We start from the raw sequence: 18,262 nt of genomic DNA on the forward strand, positions 1-18,262 counted from the left end.
TCTAAAAGGGGTGTAGGGTAAAGTGGGCTACGCCAGAGAAAAGTGAGAGGTTTGTGCAAAATTCCAGATTTCTCATCCCTTCTTACTTACAGTACATAGAACAGACCAAAGTGAGCAAGAAAATACCAGCGATGGACGCCTAGGCGAGCGACCAAGGTATATACTGACTGCTACTGATAAAACAGGCTTCTTATTTATTGACATTAGACGTTAGAGGGGTATACCCATCTCCAAGATCCTATCCCAATATGTAGTAGGTGTAATAATAACATTAGCAAATACCTCCAATTAGAAGTGTAGTATAGTTCTCCTGATTCACTATGTCACTTACCTCAGGTGCAGGGCATTGCAGGACCCTAGATATTCATGGTTACAACCATGCATAGTCACAGTTGTTAATTGCTAGTGGTCATAACCAAGGATACCTAAGGTCCTGCAATGCCCTGAACATGAGGTAAGTGACAAAAGGAATGAGAAGAACTATACTACATTTCTAATTGGAGCTACAGTATTTGCTAATATTATTACTACTACATGACGTAAAGGGGTATTCCCATCTCCAAAATCCTACCCAAATACCTAATATGTACTAGGCGTAAAAATATTTTTTAGCAAATACCTCCAATTAGAAATGTAGTATAGTTCTTCTTATTCCTTAGGTCGCTTACCTCATGTTCAGGGCCTTGCAGGACCTTAGATATCCATGGTTATGACCCCTAGCAACTAACAACTGTGACTATATGCGTGGTTGTAACTATGGATACCTAAAGAACAGGAGGTAAGCGACATAGTGAATCAGGAGAACTATACTATATTTCTAATTAGAGGTATTAGCTAATATATGTAGTAGGTGTATTAATATTAGCTAATACCTCCAATTAGAAATATAGTATAGTTCTCGTGATTCACTATGTCGCTTACCTCCTGTTCAGGGCATTGCAGGCCCTTTAGGTATCCAAAGTTACAACCATGCATATAGTCACAGTTGCTAGTGGTTATAACCAAGTATATCTAAGGTCCATAGATATCCTTAATATTAATTCACCTACTACATATTGGGATAGGAGCTTGAAGATTGCAAATGTATTGTATTGCAAAACACCATGTGTCGTGTCTAAGGGATGGGACAGGTAGCCGAAAACTGGATTTATAATCCCAATCTTCCCTCTAATTCTTGTTCTGCATTATTCTAGGGGTAGAGACTGTCTCACCTATATTACCGTAGATCAAAAGCTCAACAGCACACAATTAGAGACCTAAAAAACAAAGAAAGAATGGGCAATCCCCTAGCAATGAGTGCGAATGTAGACGTCCAACAGCACAGTGCACCCACGAAATCACACACACTATCCACAAAAAGGTGACAATAGAATAAAATATTTATATAATATATATATATATAATATATATATATATATATATATATATATATATATATATATAATATATATATAATATATATATATATATATATATATATATATATATATATATATATATATATATATATATATATATATATATATATATATATATATATATATATATATATATATATATATATATATATATATATATATATATATATATATATATATATATATATATATATATATATATATATTCAGTATGCCAAAAGGATGCCACAAGCTTTCCCTGTCCACCACTACACCAGATCGAAACAATGATGAATACTATAGAAGACTATAGGTCATCAGACTCACAAATCTGTTCATAGATAGAAGAAGTGTATGAATAAATTGACATCTGGGAGTTACCAATTGGGGAGGTCCATGGACCCTCCCACACTATCCAATCAGTGTAGACAGTACCAGACTGAAAGGTCCCCTTTAAGGAGAATGGTAACACCCATTGATGAGCGAGCGCTACCCTCTATACTCGAAATCAGCAGGTCGGACACATGGACAGGCACGACTTGAGTACCAAATATGATGGAAGTCAATGTGAAATTCAAACATTTTCCAGAAGGTCTTCTGGAACAAATGCTTAAATTTCCCATTTAGTGCCATTATATTATACTGTAGTCGCGCTTGTCCAAGCCTCTTCCCTTCATTTCGAGTTTCATCACTAGTAAACACAGTTTTCAACATATTCATACATTTCTTATAAGGATTAACTGAGGAACGGCACAACAGAGGTATAAGATAAGACACTAAACTGAAGTATCAGTAGTTACTAAAACTGATGACACATGAGGGGACAGAAAACAGAAAAACTGTCGCTGACGCAGACATACCTCACACAACAGGCAGGGCTTCAAGAGTTTCACAAGTTTAGTGCAAGATCTTACTAGATGCATACATTAAACGTATTATACCACTAGTGAGCGCAGTATGGAGGTGCCCCCCAAAAACGGATTCTGGCTTACACAGCGCCACCATACTCTGCAGCACCAGACATCAATATCTCCATTGGAGCTCTATCTAAATTCCCTATTCGTTTGTCTTTGGAGAGAACATGTAAACTCCTCAGAGATGTGGCCCTAGGTGGGTTTTGAAGCCAGAACCCCAGTACTTAACGGATACAGGATGATCCACTGAGCCAACATGCTCAACAATGACAGCTCATTTCCAATGCAAGTCAGATTCCCTCTTACAACCCATCCCAATCTAAAAACATACATGTCACTTCAAGGAAACGTATTTAAAATTAAAAATAAATAAATAGACCGGGTTGCATTTTTACTTTTTTCTAGTTCAAGGATTCTGCGCAGGAAGCCATCTTACATGTGCATTTAAAGATATGTTTAAGGGGGAGACCTCTTACACCCAGAAATGCCATTTACCTTCAGATATAGTGGTCATCTGAAGAAAAAGCATTTAATGGGAACCTGTCAGCGGATACACAATGCGCAGCATGTATCAGGCACTGGCTGTACGATCATGGCCAGGTATGTTTCACTCTGGAAAACTGCAACGCTTCATAGAGAAAAAAACCCAAAAACCTTCAATAGGTGTCAGGGACTGAGCTGCACAGGAGATAAGTCTTACAGGTGGGTCACCGTCTGCTGACAGGTTGCTGCCTATCCGTGACGATAGGCAAAGACCTGTCAGTCACTAAGTGGATGGAGAGAAGCCGCCACGGACCCGCCTGTACAGCTTCTCCCACGCAGCTCGGTCCTGGCGGCCACTGAACAATTCTCTCTGAAACGTTGCAGAGTGAAACATACTTGGCAGTGATGGGCAGCATGTATCAGCTTACAGGTTCCCTTTAAAATTCTGACAAACAGCAGCTACAGGGAGAAAATACATTCTTATTCTCCCTGCAGCCTCTCTGTTCCTGTCATTGGCAGTGCAGGAACAATTAGTCACATCTTACTACACACTGAGTCTGCTGTAATCATTCTCAGGAACACGGACTGACAGCCAGCTCTGCACACACATGCTTTAGAGCAAGCTATCAAAGTCCCGGGCTGTACTCGTGTAGTAATTAGTGACTATCCGCACCCTTTGTTGCCTCAATGACTGGAGGTGTGCAGCTGCAGGGAGAATAAACCATTTTCTACCTGTACACGTGCTGCCACTAACTGGCTCCATGGGATTTAAATGCCATTTACCTGCACATTACCCCTATATGTGCAGGTAAATAGCGTTTCTGGACAAGAAGGGTTCCCTTTAATAAGAGCCATATGGATGGTAGGAAACTATAGTCTGAAGATGTTCATGGACATTATGGCAGTGTTATGGACATTATCTGTACATAGGTCAACGTGCAGGGAAAAGCTGAACTGTGATCATCTACTGTGAAGAGTGGATCTTGTGTTATTCATATAAAAAGGTAATTTGTTTTATTTTTAAAGACAACAGCAGTATGAAAATAGGTCACCAGCTTATGGCACATTATTGAAGAAATGTACTCCTACTCCTCCCCCCCACTGTCAATCCAAACCACCACTTTCCTTCGCATTCACAGAGGTGTGGGGCAAATAGCAGGACTTGTTTAGGGTGAAAGGTGACAGTTTACAGTGAGGTGATGGCTGGATGTCATTTACCGGCAGGACATGAGACTGCTGGGATTTCCCGCTGGTATAGAGGGAGAGCGGCTTCATTCACTTGTCACACTACTGTGGTCTCTACGAGAGAGCTCGGTCAGACAGACAGGTCCTGTGGCGGATTATTTCTGACAAAAGGGGGCGGCAATCTGAAATCGGACACTCTAGAACCTTAACTAGCTGGACAATTATCTATGGTGAGCCCCCATACACAGACTGACAGCCAAGTCTGTCGAGATCCTCCAACATTAATCCAATGGGTGTATAGGGGTGTCCGGTGTAGATAAAACGCTGCCTCGTGACTGCTGCAGAGGCCAAAAACCACGAAGAGACTCAGGAGTAGAAGAAAAACTATTATATGGTCATCACAGAGTTCACATATATTCATTAGGTTTGAAGTAAGGTATGAATTTATGGCAGGATTCAATCATTTGGAGTCTATTGACAAGACATCTACAATTGGCAACTCTGCCCTCTATACCTTGCAGTAGCTCCAAATCTGTTGTATTGTGAGGATATCGTCTGTGTACAGCACTTTCTTCACGTCAACACACCGATTTTCACTTGGATTCAGGTCTGGGCCATTCCCTAACCTGGATATTTTACCGAGATGCCATTGATTTGGAGGTTCGATTTAAGTCATCATGCTAAAAGGTGAAATTCCACGTCATTTTTAGTAGAAGTCTGAAGGTTTTGTTACAAAATTGACTGATATTTGGAACTGTTCATAATTCTCATCACCCTGACTAAAGCCCAAAGTTCCAGCTGCTGAAAAATGGCCTCAAAACATAAGGTTTCCTCCACCATGCTTTACTGAGGGCAAGATATTCTTGTGGTACTGAAGAGTGTTCCTTTTTGGAACGATGGCAAAAAATTTCAACTTTAGTCAAATCAGACTATATCATGGTTTCCCACATGCTTTTGGCAAACTTGACATAGGTTTTGACAAAAGCAGCGCTTGCAATGTGTTTCTTTGTAAGGAAAGGCTTTTTTTCTTGCCATCCTACCCCAGAGGTCAGACCTTACCAAACACACTTTTAAAACTCACAGAATTCCCACACCACATATACGTTATACCAGTATTTACCCTCTAGGTCCTGTCAAGCAGTACTAGTGTGTTAATGGACTGATCGGCATAATACAGAAGTCCTTTCCAATTATGACCCCATTTATCAATCCACAGGATGTCGGCTCCGGCAGGGAATCGCCACCTGTACCTCCTCCAAGAGGCGCTGGAAAGTAAGATTTATGGGAGCAGCAGGTTAGAGACTTTATAACCTCCGAAAATCCTCTACACTACAGTAACAGATTAACATTCTCCTTGTTCAGAAATTTCTCCATTAATTCTCAGGTATTGCAAATCAGCGGCACTGAAAAAGGGCTGACCGGCAATATTTCACACAACCCAGCGACAAGTTTATCTCCGTTTCTGTAGAACAGCCTTTTTTTACTAGACAACCCCTTTAAAAACCAACCAAGTCCTTAAAGGGAATCTGTCACCAGGTTTTTGTTCCCCCATCTGAGAGCAGCATAATGTAGAGACCGAGACCCTGATTCCAGCGATGTGTCACTTACTGAGCTGTTCGCTGTCATTTTGATAAAAATCAGTTTTCTCTGCTGTAGATCTAGCAGTTATACAGAGCTCATGAATATGCTGGACTACCTGCAGCACGCCAAGTAGTCCACTAATGATAATGTACTGCTGATTAAACAATGATTATATCAAAACTACACTAAGCACCCCAGTAAGTGACACATTGCTGGAATCAGGATATTATCCCCTACGTTATGCTGCTTTCAGATTAGATGGCAAATGCTTGGTGACAGATTCCCTTTAAAGGAGTTCACTGGGCATATAAGATCAATAGCTTGTCCTTAGGATCAGGTCATTTTCCAGAATAGGAGTTTACCTGTAGCTCTCCGCAGCGACCACTACATATTAGTGCAGCTGCGCAGTGCGTCTCAGTGCCACCACAGGAGCCTATAACAGCTGATTGTGGAGGTGTTGGATGATATTAATGGTCTATAGTGAGGATATATCATCAATATCATAGGCCCAGATCCTGTTTAGGCCAAATCAGGTATGATGATAGTTGATTGTTCTATACTGAGCCTCCTAATGTAAAATACCTAATAAATCAGAAAAGCATCTGGCAGAGCCCATAGGATTGGATTGAAATTAGGGTGTTTGGACTAATCTAAAATCTCCCGACTATGGCAGCATTAGCCCTTCCAGTAATATATACCTCTGAGCGAGCACAATCCGTATTACATTAGATATAATCCGGGGAAAGATGACGGTGATTGTTTGGGTACAATTCATAATTAGAACAAGATACCAAAATAAAATGGTCACAATTATTTCAGAGCATTAAATATTGATGGGGATGGTGTTTATTGCAGTGCGGTTGGAGCTATTGATGGCAGCGTGTCCTTCGCTCCACTTGTAAAATTGCATCCTTTAAAGAACAGAGCGTCTATTTAGACTGAGAACTTCAAAGCCTCTTATACACTGACCTTGCAGATAACCCTCCTGTGATTAAAGCGCTGGGCTCAACACGCCGACATGGTACCGACATGTGACTCCTCATATCTAGATGTAACGCAGGGCCTCAAACGGGACATTTAAAAAGGGAGTCCCCTGGGCATACTTTTCCTCAATTGACTCTGCAACCATTAAGGCTAGAAGCCCTGTCTACGTAAGCAAAATTGGAAACAGGACACCAGTGAGACATAGTGATTTCCCATTAGCTCCCAGTCCAGTAGTCTTGTACAGTATCATATAATCACACGGTGCCGCTTAGGAGAGGGGAAACCCACCACTCCTTACATTCAGTCCTTGCATTATCCCATTGCATAAAATGGTACAGAAGTAGAATAAAATGGGATGTTCAACCTCGGAAAACTTTGTATTTTTAATTTAGATTTCTTCCCTTTTGATACATTTTTCTTTTCCCTATTTATATAAAACGAATGTTGCTATAAATGTTTTTGAACATTCTAAAATAAAGAATTTAAAAAAAAAAAAAGAACGTTTCCGTGTAGCACTGCCCGTTTTTGGCTGCAGAATGTGTTAGGCTAAGTTCACACTTCAGTTGTTTTGCATCAGTCACAATCCATCGCCTTGGGGAATTACGGTATCCTGCAAAATATTTTGCAGGAATCCAGTATTTCCCCATAGACTTCTATTAGTGACGGATTGCGACTGATGACCCTGCGTTGCATCCGCTGCGTCGCGGTCCGTCGTTTTTGACTGACCGCCGAGCGGGGAGCAACGCAGAATGTAACGTTTTTCGGGCCGTCAAAATAAACGCGCCCCGCAGGAATCCGTTGCCATCCGTCAAGCTTGTAATGTATGTCTATGGTGCTGGATTCCGTCGTAATCCGTCTTACGACGGAATCCAGCGCAGGATTCCGTCATGCTCTACTGAGCATGCCCAGCATGTTTGGCACACCCCCTGGGCTGTCCCAAACACAAACGGATCATGACTGATCCGTCAAAAAACGGACACATAACGGATGTAACGGACACAACGGATCAGTTTTTTCACAGGATTCCTGTGAAAGGAATCCTGTAAAAAACACATCCGTTGCATCAGTTGACATCTTGAAAATGACTGATCCGTTGCTAACGGACCTGACGGATTTAAATCAACTGAAGTGTGAACTTAGGCTAAGTTCACACATCCTGTGTTTTGCATCAGTCACAATCCGTCTCCTTGGGGAATTACGGTAACCTGCAAAATATTTTGCAGGAATCCTGTATTTCCCCATAGACTTATATTAGCGACGGATTGCGACTGATGACCCTGCGTTGCATCCGCTGCGTCGCGGTCCGTCGTTTTTGACTGACCGCCGAGCGGGTAGCAACGCAGAATGTAACGTTTTTCGGGCCGTTGAAAACAACGCACCGCGCAGGAATCCGTCGCGATCCGCCAAGCTTGTAATGCATGTCTATGGTGCAGGATTCCGTTGTAATCCGTCTTACAACGGAATCCTGCGCAGGATTCCGTCATGCTCTACTGAGCATGCCCAGCATGTTTGGCACGCCCACTGGGCTGTCCCAAACACAGACGGATCATGACTGATCCGTCAAAAAACGGACGCACAGCGGATGTAACGGACGCAACTGATCAGTTTTTTCACAGGATTCCTGTGAAAGGAATCCTGTGAAAAACACATCAGTTGCATCAGTTGACATCTTGAAAATGACTGATCCGTTGCTGACGGACCTGACGGATTGAAAACACAGGATGTGTGAACTTAGCCTTAGCCTTAACGAAATCCATCAGTGAGCTCCTAATTGTCTGATGAGAGAATTCCAACTCTTGGGCCATGTGCCCATGGGAGCTTGTTTGTGCGGATTTTGCTGCGGAAAACCTGCGGATTTTTCTTGATTTTCCAGATAAATCCGCAGGTTTTATAATGTACAGTCACTCCCCATGTTATCCTATGGGACATGGGGAGTGCTGTGTCCACGCTGCGGAAAGTGCGGCTACCGAATATGCTGCGGATGTCCGCATCCGCATGTATAATTGCATGTCAATTATTCATGCGGAATTACCTGCGGATGTCCCGGCCCTCCGCTATGGAGATAAATGGCCGGGATGTCCGCAGGTAATTCGCATGAATGTCCCTAGGTTTCCCGCAGCTATTCCGCTGTAATCTAGAAGCTAAAAATAGCTGTGGACGCCGGCGGGCAGCTGCGGGAAACATGCGCTTATACCTGCGGATGCATCCGCAGGTACGAGCGCCCGTGGGCACATAGCCTTGGGGGTTTTTTGGAGCTCCTCTCAGCTGATTTATGACCACAAACCACATCAAGATTGAATGCAGGGAAACGAGGAGCTTGCAAAAAGCAACAAACTGCAATATCGGTAAGAAAAAAAAAAAAATTTATTAGCCCAAAATACAGGCATTTAGAGTTATATATATAAAAAAAAAAAAAAAAAAAAAAATTCTTAGATCTTTGATTTCAGCTCATCAAAAATGTTAGCAAAAGTGTTGGGTTTAAATTTTTGTTCCGTAATATAATATATATATATATATATATATATATATATATATATATATCCATGAGCAGCAGCTCTGGTGGACATTCCTGCAGTCAGCAAGCCACTTGTGCCATTAGTGGTATTGTGCTGTATGATAAAACTGCGCACTTTGAGTGGCCTTCTATTGTGGCCAGCCTAAGGCACACCTGTGCAATAATCATGCTGTCTAATCAGAATCTGGACATGCCACACCTGTGGGGTGGATAGATTATTTCAGCAAAGAAGTGCTCACTAACACAGATTTATACAAATTTGTGAACAATATTTCAATAAAAAAAGGCCTTTCGTGTACATAGCAAAAAAATTTTAGATCTTAGAGTTCAGCTCATGAAAAATAGGAGCAAAAGCAAAAGTGTAGGGTTTATACTTTTGTTCGGTCTAAAACGATAGTCTCCAGAATTGACAATGCCATTAAAGGCGACTACTGTGTGATATAAACATTTGGGCATTTAGCATATACCTAACAATTGAATAATGATATGTGAGCGCCCCAGATGTTCTTGGCTCTCCAACTCCGTAGATGCTGAAAATAAGAACACCTCTTCTGCATTACAAAAGGGATGGTCATTAAAGTGCAATGTCAGAATGGCTGTATAATCCTTTCTGAAAGTCTAAACTTCATCATCGCCCATATAGCCTAAATGACAGCTCCTCAGTGTCCCTCCTCTATGCTGCTGAGATCTCAGTATAAGCCGCAGCAGTCAGTCAGGCCCGGTGGGCACAGACTGAATACACCAGGTCATTCTTAAGCTTGAGTCATAAAATGCACATTTGACTATCAGCATTCTATATTCTGAAAAAGTAAGTACATAAGTACCATCAGGTCTAAAGGCCACGTCTCACTAAGAGACATCGCCAGCAACATCGCTGCTGAGTCACGTTTTTTGCGACGCAACAGCGATCTTGCTAGCGCTGTCGTTATGTGTGACATCCAGCAACAACCTGGCCCCTGCTGTGAGGTCGCCGGTCGTTGCTGAATGTCCTAGACCATTTTTTGGACGTTGCTCTCCCGCTGTGAAGCACACATCGCTGTGTGTGATAGCGAGAGAGCAACGATCTGAATGTGCAGGGAGCCGGCTTCTGAAACACTGCGGTAAGCTGTAACCAAGGTAAATATCGGGTAACCAAGCGAAGCGCTTTAATGGTTACAAGATATTTACCTTGGTTACTAGCGTCCGCCGCTCTCAGGCTGCCAGTGCCGGCTCCCTGCACTCGTAGGCAGAGTACACATCGAGTAAATAAGCAAAGCGGTTTGCTTATTAACCCGATGTGTACTCTGGCTATGACTGCAGGGAGCCATCACTAAGCGGTGTGCGCTGGTAACCAAGGTAAATATCGGGTAACCAAGCGCTTGGTTACCCGATATTTACCTTAGTTACCAAGCGCAGCAGCGCTTCCACGCGTCGCTGGTGGCTGGTCACTGGTCGTTGGTGAGATCTGTCTGTTTGACAGCTCACCAGCGACCATGTAGCGACGCTCCAGCGATCCCTGCCAGGTCAGGTTGCTGGTGGGATCGCTGGAGCGTCGCTTAGTGTGACGGTACCTTAAGAGCTCTACTTCCTAATGTATAACGTTTGCATTGTGCAATCATGGTGACAGATCCACTTTAAAAGTGTCTACATATACATAAAAAAAGGAAACCTTCAGAGAAGTACAGGTTAAAGGGTCAAGGATTAAGCCATATTTGGATACAATTTTACAAAACTGGTTTGGATACAAATAAGTCTACTGGGAAACTGATGTGTAAACTACGATGTATACCTAGTAGAGTAGAGCGGCTCTAGAACAGACGGACGGGAGAAGTTTCCTCTATACATAAATATTCCATAAGACCCAGGAAGGAACGAGACTAACCGCACAAGGAGGAAGACACCTGATCTAATACATAGAAGGATGAATGGTCCTACTCATTTCAGAAGGTTTCCATTGAGGAAGTTTTCCACTGTCTACACAATGTCCCCCTCCCCCGACTCTGCCTCCTGTCAATAATCAGGCAACAGACAGGGCTTAAAATCAGAGAATGAGCTGGATAAAAGCAAAAACAGGAGTGAATAAAAAGAGCAAGCAGCCACTATAGACCGTACAGTGAAGGATTGATGGCAGCCGCCGGTGATCCTGTACACGGTGTGGCAGAAGGGTTGTGGGTGGCTTATCCCATCATATCTGGAGTCTGACCCTTGTCTGTCTCATCACTGCAGGAAGAGGAGTTCGCACAAGATCCACAGAAATATGGCGGCGAGCGTCACCACTGAGGAGACTTAGAACATTTCCCCCATTCATTACTGATTCCAATGTCCCAGATTTTCATCTGCATTTTGCCAGTGCATCATGGAAACCTGGCTGTGTTTTTTTTTTGTTTTTTTTTTTAACCCCTATTAATACAAAGTTTCGGATTTCATTAGCAGCCAAAGCAAACTGCTAGAGGACACTTGACTTCTACATTATTTGCCTTATGAATTCCAAGAGTCACCCAATATAAGGAGTCCCTGACAAGACAAACACCAATCACACAGGCACCGAATATGGAGGAGACTGATCTGATCAGGGTTGTTTCAATCCATTGGTTTTCTCCGCATAAATATACTGGCGTTTAGAATGTGGCTGCACTGGTGATTTAGACAACACGTGACCACTGCAGCCAATCACTGTGCTCAGTGGTGATCTCAAATTAAAAAGGATCAGCACAACTGACCTTTGGATGTAGCTACTGTCATATGTTAACATTATATGACCGCTGCAGCCACTCACTAAGTCCAATTGGGCTAATCCGTTTAAATGGAGATCACCACTGAGCACAGTGATTGGCTGCAGCAGTCACATGACCATTGCAGCCACATCCACAAAGATCGGAGGCAGCAGTGACAATTGGTAGGTACAGCGGACTTTTTATTTTTAAGCACAGGAAACAAAAATTAAAGATGGTCCAATTAAACCACCGCTAAAAAGAGCCAAAGACAGAAATCCTATCAAATAAGGGTAATTTCACACTTGCGTTGTTTTCCTTCAGTTGCAATCCGCCGTTTTGGAAAACAGCGGAATCAGTTAACGGATTCCGCTGTTTCCCATAGACTTTTATGGATGACGGATTGTGCCAAAAGTACCTGCATTGCTTCCGCTGGCTGACGCTGCGTTGCTTTCGCTGAGCGGAAGGAACTCAGCATGTAACGTTAATTGCTTGCGTTAAAATGACGCCGAGCGGCGGATTCCGTTACATCCGTCAAAAGTTATAATGGATCCCTATGGTGGCGGATTCCGTGGCAAAGTGCTTTACAACAGAATCCGCCGCTGGATTCCGCTAATTTCTACTGAGCATGCCCAGAATGAAAAAAATGGAAAAAACAAAAAAACGGAGCCGACACATTCCGTTAGATGGACGCTAAACGGATGTGTTATTTCACAGGAATAAGCTAATGGATTCCTGTGAAATAATGGACCCGTTGCATCCGTTGACAACACAAAAATAACGGATGCGCCAAAACGACGCAGCAACAGACCCAGCAGATTCAACCCAACGCAAGTGTGAAACTAGCCTTAGCGTCAAGCTACCGTCACAAGTACCGTACATATGTCGTCATGTATCTGGAGGTTCACAAACTTTGGCACATATGGTAGTGATGATAGGGCAGAATCAGCAGATATTGTTTGGCACTGCCCACCGAGGCTTCTTTGCCCAGAAGGATTAGATTGACAGACGATGTAGACAGAAATCCAGTTTAATATAAGCAGAACAGTCACAAAGCTTCTACAGTCACCGGGTCACGATCAAAAGGAAATCGTCAAGAAAAGCTGCAAAATCATGGGGATTCTGGAGCAGGGACAAAGCCAGATCCAATTCTCTGGGACTCATCTGAGCCCCGATGAGAGCCAAATGGAGGAGACATGAAACAGGGAGACATTTTCACAGACGTGGTCAGGCTGCCAAAATGACTCAGAAATTACAAAATGTCAGATCTAAAGGGCTGCAGGTGTATAACAAGCCACAGCCAGGGAATCAGGGCGAAAAGCACCCAATACCGGGGAGTCACATCAATGCTCTGCTAAAAACGCACCCGCAGGGTTCCCGAGTATCTCAAGCAGTTTGTCTCTCAGATCACCAGATACATCATGTACGTAGCAATGGCTGAAATGGTTACAACCATGGGGCGGGGGGCACTTACTTACAATAGGATCCAATCAGCAAATGTCACAATTCAAACATTAAATATGTATGTTATGTGACCTGATGAGGATGGTGTACTTACTTTGAAAATCCATGTCAGAATGGCTGGATAATCTGGATTCCAAAATGAGCAGGAATCCAGCTACAAAACACTCATTTTAATATGTGGACTTTATAGGCATTCTAACAAGGATTCTCAAAGTAAGTAAACGTACACCAGTCTCATCAGGTCCAAGAGCTATTTAATAATATATAGCATTTTATTTTGAAATCTGGTGACCGATCCGCTTTCCCGCGCAGCTAATATACCATTAGATACATTGTGCGCCTCTGACACTACATTGTGTATAAGAACGCCCGATCAGTTCTCCTGGCGTCTATTTTAGCAATTTGCCATTATAACGATACTGAAACTTTTTTCCCGCAAAACTCCACTTGGTGCGGTCTCTCCGTTATTCCTCCTGGAAATTTATAAATAAATTGACAATCAATTGTTATGCGTGGGGGCGTGTCCCAGTGCAATCACACTGTCCAATCAATGCTTCCCCTTCGCGAATTGTGCAGGGACACACCCTTCTGACAAAGCATGACTGGTAGACAAGTGTCCAGGAGGAATAACAGAGGAACATAACACGAGAAATACAGTGAATTGATAAAACAGACCTGTCCAGAGAGGGGATAGGTCCTTTTTCCATCTGAAGCCTCAGTGTGATGAATACTGACCCCACCAGACCTGAACAATCCGGACTTTCAACACGGCAATAACATTTCACTGACCAATCAAAATGCTGATAAGTGCTATTATGGTAACACAGTGGGGCGGACATCAGCAGAGGGGTTAATGCTCTACATCAGCTCATCCAGATCAATCCTAGAGACCCGCAGAGGCAAAAAAAACAACATCCACAATGAGGAAGCTGCAGCCTCTCATATCAGGAGGTCTTATTAATGAGGCTTATCCATTACCTGCGAGGACTACAAGGCCCAAACACACAGCCATGAAGGAACGACATCCAATACCTGAGCCTCTAATGTCTCTCACACATGTCACGTGTATGGATACATTTCTGGGAATCCGCAGAGAGCAGTGAAGCCGGAGACTGGGATTTCCTGGAGGAGCCACCGCAAGGTGCCTGGAGGAGCCACCGCAAGGTGCCTGGAGGAGCCACCGCAAGGTGCCTGGAGGAGCCACCGCAAGGTGCCTGGAGGAGCCACCGCAAGGTGCCTGGAGGAGCCACCGCAAGGTGCCTGGAGGAGCCACTGCAAGGTGCCTGGAGGAGGCACCGCAAGGTGCCTGGAGGAGCCACCGCAAGGTGCCTGGAGGATTTAGGCCTCTCCTGCCTGTGGAGCTGAAGATTTTGTGATGGATAATACAGAAGCAGATGAGATTCTCTCACCTGTGATCCACTCGCTGCAGAGATTTTCCACCCGGACATTGACCTGCGCTGCAGAGCGTCACCACAGCCTTCACCTTGTCAATTTAGAGGGGTGAAGTCCGCATGTTACACAAGCGGATTATGTTGCAGATTTTCTGCATATAAATACACTCCTTGTGCCCTTCTTAAAGTTTGTGGGGGGATTAACAAAAATGTGGCTAAAGCCAATAAATGAGATAACACAGAACTATTACACATCACTCCCCTCCTCCGATGCACCCTTCCAGTCTCCGGCGCAATCACTTGCTGTCTCCCTATATGACCGCTGCAGACACTTACTGGATGAGTGCTATCCACCTCCGCGTCACTGCAGACACTAGTGATTGGCAGCAGCGGTCACATAAGCAGGTGGCGGGGAGGACCAGCACTGGATTCATTGCATTTACTGCCTTTAGCCAAATTTCGGTTTCTCCAGAAAGCTCACTTATTGTAAATGTCCACAAGACTCAGCCTCTCCCCAAACAAAATAAACCAATACCTTGCCTAAAATTACAGAAGAAAAGACTTTAGGGGATTGTTGATCTTATAGGAAGGTAAAAGAAATAAACACTAAAGTGATTGAAATCCAGGTTGTGCACAGCGTGACACAGGGGAGGGGGATAATTACGTCTTGCCAAAATTATACCAGCCTGTAATAATAAACCTGTTTGCGCTTGGATGTGAGGAACCTTTAAAAATGTAATAACTGCAATTAACCACAAAAAGCAGATGCCATCCAGATACAAAGACACAAAATAGGGCACCGCGTCTCCAGCGGCTACTTAAAGAAGAATGATCACCAGGAGAGCAGAGAGGAAAACCGGGACAAGTGGCAACATGGACGGGACAAGTCATCCATGAAAAAGACGGGACTTGGCCCCGTCAGAGCGCGATCCACAACGACACTACGGTATCAGTCTTATCAGCCGTCACCCTAAAAGCGTCAATCACTCAGAGCATCGGCCAAGAGGAGAAATGAAGCTGAGACTACGGCGATCAAACCACAGATGACGACCTACTCACATCCAGCCAATTACCGGACATTTCTCAGAAAAGAAGCACAAGTTTTACTGATGGTTGACCATGAAAGTGTCAAGTAACCGGCAATAAGTCATAGATGAGACATCACCGAGGTCTATCGGACATCAAGTTTATGGTCTAAGGAGGATGTCCTGCTATGACCCGCAACAAAATATTGGAGAGTTCCTCATTTTCATCCCTACATCATCTTCTAAGATTTGGAAAGAGAAGATTACTGTTTAGAACGTATCCTTCAAGAGTCAGCGCCTAGGCTTTAGGCAGCGTGCATCGCATCGAGACACTTGTGGGTAAACTCAAGGTCCAGTGTTTGGTGCCATCAGCAATGTCCATCACCTTTCTTCGAGACAGGACATAAACACCTCGAGGGAAGAGGAGTGTGCCACCATGAACACTGACCACATCATCTGCTCCAAATCCACAAAACCATCACATCCTTCAGAACCAGAGACCACGTCATGCAGCTTCTATGAGGAACACTATGAAGCCACAAAAGATAGTCTTGGCCTCACTCTTTGCCAGGCTTGTCTGCTAAACCTGAAACAGTCTTGTACGAATCCTGGTTAAAGGGATTGATCAGGGGAACTCTCTTTTGCTATCAAAAGTTGATAGACATCTGCAAGAAACTGTCCCCGACAACTCTCCCGGCAGAGTCTATCCTCTCCTGAGGTCCGATCGTGCCGGAATTTGCAGAAACTCTTTACTCTGCTGCCAATCTGTCCCATTTCCAAGGGGAGGCCAGCTGACGGGCTAGGGCCCAGCTAAGAGGTGGAGTTGCACTATTTTTTGTTCTGCAGACAGAGCAAAAGGGGGGGGGGGGGGGAGGGGGAGGGGAGGTTCCTGCTGCAGCTAATTGTCTTACACAGACACAGGACCCCGAGGAGGATGGTGACAAGGCTGATCTCGTGACACAAGATTTCTTTATATTTTTTCTTCAGATTTTTCCCATGTAACGTTCCTTCCTATTTTTTTTCAATCTATTGAGTACCACGCTTCAGAGATTATCAACCAAAACAAGGTGCCATATGGCGGCGGTGTCCTGCAAGGGGTGACAAAGTTTGCGTCACTTACCAAACTACACCGAAAGCTCCGTAGCCAATGGGTCGATCGGGTTCAATATCCAGTTGTTGAGCGTGATGAGCGTGCTGATGGTGATGAGCCTTCACTGCCGCCGCCTGCACCTGGGCAGGTGCCACCGCCGCTGCTGGTCCAGGGGCTTGTCCCGGAGCAGGAGATGGGAAGTACGGCTGAGCCTGGCCAGGGTTAAGCATGGCAGCAGCTGCTGCTGCGGCCGCAGCTGCTGCAGCAGCGGAGGATGAGGAGGAAGCGGAAGAAGAGGCCACATGTTGCTGCACAGGATGCACAGCAGCAGCCGACCCGGGGTGCAGGTGATGCTGGGGGTGAAGATGATGGTGATGATGCAGGTGAGGCGGGGGCAGGTGGGCCAAGTGGTGGTGGTGGTGATGGTGGTGGCCCCCAGCCGCTGCTGACGTACCCCCGTTGTACGCCGCCATCATTTTTGCATTGGCTGGGGTACTACAAAGAGACATTCACAGAAATGCCCTTGGATGGTTGTTGCTGACAGCTGGCCCTGTCACTGGGCCATACAGACGGATCACCAGCACTGTGACAACCAGGAAAGATATGGCATCCTACACCGAACCCGCCGTGCCTGTCACATCAAAGTCCCCACAAGGACCCCCTATCCACAGGCACCAACGTTACCCACCCCCCACCCCCCCAAAGACGGCGGCTCCTCAAGAAACCCTAAAACTCCATAGTTCTCCTGTTACTTGGGGTGCACGGACTTCTGCCTCCAGCCTGCTGCTACCAGGTGCCACAAACTACAGCGATTAGGAAGTAAATGACAGCCCGGCCCTTCCATCCCACATCCTCCTGGAGCCTGGCAGGGGAGCCCGAGCCGTGCGCAGCCCGCCCCCGGGGACACGCATACAGCGGCCACAGCGCAGGGGCCACCGCCGCCCCGACTACAGGTAACAGCCGGGCCAGGTGAGCGCGGCGGGAGGGGCTACGGCCGCACCATCAGTCACAAGCGGATCCCGACAGCTCGTCTCCCCAGGATGGCGCGAATATCACGACAGAAGCGGAGGACAACGGCGGCCACCGAGAGGACAATCCACAGCGCTAATCCGCCACAGTCCGGCCAGTCACAGCAAGCAGACTGCTAGACGCGGGCAGCCCCAGCAGCAGCCACCTGACGCCGCGGCTGACTGACAGCTCCGGCAACCAATCACAGCGGCCGATTCATTGACGGCCAACCAATACGTCGTGAAAGTAAGTATAAAGTAGGCGGGCATGGCTGTGGAAGCGAAAGAAAGGAGGAGATGAGAAGTGGACCAATAGGAGAAGAGAGGAGGGGGATTCCTTCTGACGGATGGACGGAGTAGCCAATGAGCTATTAGATTCTACAGACGAAGACCCGCCCTCAATGACCTGTGTGCAAGAGGTAACGCGGTTAACCCTTTCGTGCAGCGAGGTGACTGCCGGGACACTGCAGCTCGTCCCGGCGGATGGCGGCTATAGCGGGGGACGGACGGCAAGAACCGCAGTACAGGAGGCATCG

The 18,262-nt window shown here is 45.2% G+C and overlaps 1 protein-coding gene across 1 annotated transcript in view; it reads right to left on the bottom strand.

The window, feature by feature from the left end:
- The window catches only part of NLK (nemo like kinase), a 226,252-nt gene extending 208,851 nt beyond the window's left edge, over nt 1–17,401 (bottom strand). The window contains exon 1 of the mRNA XM_075335303.1: nt 16,750–17,401. Coding sequence (XP_075191418.1) covers nt 16,750–17,228 — 479 coding nt within the window. The 5' untranslated portion in view covers nt 17,229–17,401. The remainder of the gene's footprint in view (nt 1–16,749) is intronic.
- Between the last annotated feature and the right edge of the window lie 861 nt (nt 17,402–18,262).

This window comes from Anomaloglossus baeobatrachus, chromosome 2, assembly GCF_048569485.1.
Source record: "Anomaloglossus baeobatrachus isolate aAnoBae1 chromosome 2, aAnoBae1.hap1, whole genome shotgun sequence".
In the NCBI taxonomy this organism is placed as follows: domain Eukaryota; kingdom Metazoa; phylum Chordata; class Amphibia; order Anura; family Aromobatidae; genus Anomaloglossus; species Anomaloglossus baeobatrachus.